We start from the raw sequence: 5,167 nt of genomic DNA, 5'->3' as shown, positions 1-5,167 counted from the left end.
CTGCCCTTCGTGAGCTCCGCGTGCGACCTGCTGTCCGCGCTGTACGGCGACACCAAGGGTCAGCACCCCTACCTGCGGTCTGTGTGCGAGTTGGCCGAGAAGGGCGTGAGGACCGTGACGGCGGCGGCCGTCACCAGCGTCCTGCCGGTCCTGCAGAAGCTGGAGCCGCAGCGTGAGTGCCGTTTCCCTCCAGGCGCAGCCCCGCACGGGCTGCGTGGTTGGGGGCTGGGACGGGGAATCCTGCATGCCGGCCGGAGCACGGCCGAGGCCAGCCCGAAGTGCGCCGCGAGACCTGTCTCCAAACAGAACCAAAGCTGTTTAGGCTATGCACTGGTGAGGAGCGCCCTTCATAACAATTGAGGGGAATCGCCCCAATCAGCTGCTTCCCAGCGGTCACAGATTCTCATCTCAGATGTTTAGGGTTTAAGTGACGAATCAAACCACCTTGGGGCCAGGGAGATGGCTCAGTGGAATAAGCGCTTCCCTTGCAAGTGCAAGGGGCTGAGTTCAATCCCCGGTTCCAGGGAAAAAAAAAAAAAAAAAGAATGAAACCACCTTGTATGTGCAAGGCGGGTGATTTCTTGTGATCCTCCTCCCTCCCACAGCACTGGGACCACAGGCATGCCACCGCATCTGGCTTATCCTTTTTATTATTGTATTCCCTTTTTTTTGGAACCAGGATTTAATTAGGTCCTGTGCTTGCCAGGCAAATGCTTATTCTACTGAGCCATCTCCTTGGCCCCTGTTATATTCCTTATACATTAAATACATGGAAAAGGGCCGGGGATATAGCTCAGCAACATAAATGCCTGCCTGGCCTGCTCAGGGTTCCATCCCCTGTACTCCAAAAAGTGAAAGAAATCAATTCCAGTAAAACAAGAGCAGGCCCTAAGCCTGCACTTGCATCAGGTAGCTGGGGCGATACAGGTGCTTCTTTTACTTAGAAAGTATCAGCAGCCCTTTGTATTGGCCTTTCCCATCCCTACAGATGTGTTTTTGTAGCAGATTGCCAGGCAGGCATCAGGAAAGGGAGCTGGGAGAGCTGACATTCTTGGAACTGTGCAGAGTATATGAACTCTTCTATTTTTAATATCTGTATTGAGATGATTTAATATATCATACAGCCCACCCATTTAAAATGTGTAATTCGAAGCCACGTAGTGGCTTATAATCCCAGCACACAGGAGGAGGCTGAGGCAGGAGGATCACGGTGAGCTCAAGGCCATCCTGGAATTATACATTGAGTTCAGGGCCATCCTGAACCACATAGTGAGATTCTGTCCCAAAACAACAACATGGACAATGAAAAACGTTAAAATGGCTGGGTGTCCTGGTGCTGTGGCCTGCAACCACACTGTGCAGGAAGCTGAGGGAAGGTACTGCGAGCTTGAGGTCAGGCTGGGCAATTTAGTGAGAATGTCTCATTGCAAGGTAAAGGACAGGCTGTATGTCAGCGGTAGAGTGCTTGTCTGGCATGCCCATGGCCCTCGGTTCAGTCTCCAATACCAGAGAAAACAACAGCAAAGATTTAGATCAAATTGCTCCCTTCAAGGGTAGCCAGGGACCTGCAGGAATATCAGAAAGAAAAAGCATTATTACAACCAAGCTGATCTCTGGTGAGTTCGGATGAGTGTTTTGCACAGTCATCTCTCCGGGAAGCTTGAACCCAAGCCTGGGCCTTGCCAGGGGACCCCAGGTGCTGCTTCCTGGTAAGAATCCCAGGGCCAGAGGAGCGTGGGCTGATTCTGAGCAGTTCGGGAGATCTAAGTCCCCGTTCTCTGAATTGGGGTTCGCGGGAGTCGGGCTGCTCCTGGCATTAACGTGAGGGCCCATGGATGAGGAAGACACATATTGGCCAACTTCCTGCCTGGCCCGCTGCCTCCTTCTGTTTCCCTGTTAGTGGAAGAAGTTGCCAGCAGCACGCTGAGCCTCTTGCTGTCTGCTAGAGAAGCCAGCCAGTGCATCCTGTGCTAAGAGGTCCGCGTTCTCTTACGCTCATCTTTTCCCGTTGATGGTTCTTCCAGTTGCAGTTGCCAATGCCTATGCCTGTAAGGGGCTGGACAGGATTGAGGAGAGACTGCCTATCTTGAATCAGCCGACGACCGAGGTGAGCTTGCCACCTCCTATATTTCTCTCATGTCCTGCCAGTGTACGCAGGCCGTGCAAAGCAGATTGGCAGATTATTCTTCTGCATCTTTGATACTTTTTTGGTGATGGTACTGGGGATTGAACTTGGATTTGCAAGGCTAGGCAGGTGCTCCACCACTGAGCTACATCCCCAGCCCTGAGGTTGGCTTCGAAAGAATCATGACCACTCTCATCCCGCCCTGATGTTAGGTTGTATTCAAGAAAAGCAGCAGCCACTTCGGCCAGCATGTGTGGGCTTTGTGCCCTTTGTGACTTTGCCCTGCGGAGCAGTGAAGGGGTCTGCCAACACAGAGATAAATGGAGAAACAGTAGGGAAGGTTTTCTTCTCACTTGGCCTCCTGGAATGCTGTTGGGGACCTCCGTGCCTTAGGGACAGCTAGCCAGTGCTAACAGCAGTGCTAGCCCCATCTACCCCTTGATCTTTTTATTCACGTAATGTCTGAGAATTTTCCAGATTAAGAATATAGCATAAAGGCTGGCCAAATAGCTCAGCGGATTAAAGCTCCGGCAAACAGGTGTAGGAGCCAGGGGTTTGATCCCCGGGCTTGCCATGCCTGGGCCTGCCATGCCAGCCCTGCTCCCAGGGCACGCTGAGATGGCAATTGAGGCTGGGCGTGGTGGTGTGCGCCTGTAATCCCAGCACTTGGGAGGCTGTAAACAGGCGGATCAGTACAAGTGTGATCTAGTAGTGAGACCTTGAACACCCTGTAGACCCTTCCCTAATATACCGGAAAAAAAAAAAAAAAAAAAAAAAAAACATGTATAGCACAGAACCTGGCAGGAGGGTCAAGAGGCCAGCCTGCGCTACCAGAGAATTAAAGGCTAGCCCTTGAGTGAGGTGCTGCTTGCAACAACAAAAGGCATGCAGTGTGGCCCAGAATAACTCCATCTTCCTGCCTCAGCCTCCCCAGTGCTGGTGTGTTTTTTCTTTTCAATTTTGGTGACATGTACAATATTACAAAAAAAACCAATTTACCTCAAAAATCCATAAAAAGTTAGATGGGGTTTGCTCTACAAATGTTTTCTCCTGAGTAACAAGTATCTTCAAGGTTTCTTGGCAGTGTTCTGGTGGGTGTCCTGCTACCGTGTTCTCTCCACCCTCCCCATGTGTCTTCCCTTCACGTAGACAGCTCTGTGCTGGGTGACATGACCAGGACTACTTCTGGCAGGGTGGAGACCTGGCCAGCCGGGTGTGGCGGTGCACACCTGTAATGGGAGGTTGAGGCAGGAGGATGGGTCTCCGGGAGTTTGAGGCTAGCCTGGGCTACAGGGCAAGACCCTGTCTCATTAAAAAGGATGAGAAGGACACAGTGCTGGCAGCTCCCCTGCGTGCGGGCCATGGGGGTGTGCGCGGAGGGCGGGGGCGCTGGGCGTGAGTGCTGTGCCTCGTGCAGGCAGGAGCTGCTTGCTCCCAGGGAGTGTCGTCGTTCTCTAGATTAAGCCAGCTTTGGCTGCGCCATGCCACCTGGATGTGCCCAGTCTCACTGAGGATAGCCACGTCCCGTGGCCCGTTTCTTACCAGTTTACCTCATTTGCGCCTTTAACAGCCTTTAAGGGTGGCGCTGGCTAGGCAGACAGGCTTGGTGAGGACATTCAGGCTCACTAAGATTCACGGCTTGCCAGAGACCTACAGCTGGCGGAAGGGCCGGTTCTTCGTCTTAGTGCCCTGTGACGGTCCCTGCCTCGGTCTCTGCCTCGGTGCTCACATGGGTGTCTGTGCCCACGGTTCCCCTGGGAGCTGATCTGCGTTTCCCCTTGTAGGTCGTTGCCAATGCCAAAGATGCCATGACTGGGGCAAGAGATGCCGTGACGAAGACCGTGGCTGGGGCCAAGGGCTCGGTGGCCAGCACGATCACGGGGGTGGTGGACAGGACCGTGGGAGCAGTGAGCGGCCGCGTGGAGAAGACCAAGTCCGTGGTGAATGACAGCATTCACACGGTGCTGGACAGTCGGGTGATGCAGCTCGTGAGCAGCGGAGTGGAAAGTGCGCTCAGCAGATCGGAGCTGCTGGTGGACCAGTACCTTCCCCTCACAGAGGAAGAGCTAGGTAACAGGAGCTGCAGGGACTGTGTCTGTGTGGCCAGGAGAGGCGGCTGCATTTAGAGAGACTGTGTCCCCAAGGCTTACTGGTCCTCCGTGGCTGTACAGCTCTTCGCACAGCCCAGATTTCGACCCTGTGCTTAGCCCTGCTCACCCTGCAGGTCTGTTGGCAGTCAGCCCTCCCATCCTTCCCTAGGCAGTTACTAACATGCTCTGCCACCTTGAACCACAGGTGGCTCATGCATGCCTGACCTGGGCAGCGTGTACCTCCCCTGGCCGTCACGCTGCCTGATGGGACAGTCTTGTGTGTACCCCCCTCCCCTGGCTGTTATGCTGCCTGGTGGGACAGTCCTATGTGTGCCACCGGTGGTTCATAGCCACTCTTGATCCCAGTTAGTGGAATCCTGGATGAGCCCCCACATGTTATGGGTTCTCAACACAGAAACCAGACCTGAGTCCAAATTAAAATTTAAATATGATTCTTTTATTACTGGGCCCAGGGGCCATTTGTCCTCTCCTGTGTGAGTATGGTCAAGCAGTCCCAGGCCTGGTAATAAAAGGTTCATATTTAAATTTTAATTTAGGCTCAGGTCTGGTTTCTATGTTGAGAACCCATAACGTTTTTGGCAGCCAGACATATGAATTATGGCCCCACTGTGAACACATTAATCTTTCTCTCTTTTATAGATTTTCCTTGTGAAAACAATCTTACATTTATTTTTGAGTTGTACATAGTAAGTTTTGAAATTCAAGAGAAATTGGACTCAAGAAATATTTGCACACACCTCTAATCCCAGTACTCAGGAGGCTGAGGCAGGAGGATCATGGCAAGTTTGAGCTCAGCCTGGGTTACAAAGTGAGCTCGAGGCCAGCCTGACCTGCATAACAAGACCCTATCTCAAAAAAAAAGAAAAAATTTATTTTTGTTTAATTTTTTTTATTTTTTACATTTATTGTGTGTGTGTGTGTGTGTGTGTGT

At 52.1% G+C, this 5,167-nt stretch overlaps 1 protein-coding gene across 1 annotated transcript in view; it reads left to right on the top strand.

Moving 5' to 3' along the window:
• Positions 1 to 6: 6 nt before the first annotated feature.
• The window catches only part of Plin2 (perilipin 2), a 15,447-nt gene continuing 10,286 nt past the window's right edge, over positions 7 to 5,167 (top strand). Inside the window, exons 1-3 of the mRNA XM_023715814.1 lie at positions 7 to 172; positions 2,025 to 2,107; positions 3,910 to 4,195. Of these exons, the coding sequence (XP_023571582.1) occupies positions 3,934 to 4,195 (262 nt within the window). The 5' untranslated portion in view covers positions 7 to 172; positions 2,025 to 2,107; positions 3,910 to 3,933. The remainder of the gene's footprint in view (positions 173 to 2,024; positions 2,108 to 3,909; positions 4,196 to 5,167) is intronic.

The sequence above is a fragment of the Octodon degus genome, unplaced genomic scaffold (assembly GCF_000260255.1).
Source record: "Octodon degus isolate 3935 unplaced genomic scaffold, OctDeg1.0 scaffold00044, whole genome shotgun sequence".
NCBI lineage: Eukaryota > Metazoa > Chordata > Mammalia > Rodentia > Octodontidae > Octodon > Octodon degus.
The sequence above is the reverse complement of the archived record's forward strand: the minus strand, read 5'-3'. Positions and strand labels throughout refer to the sequence as shown.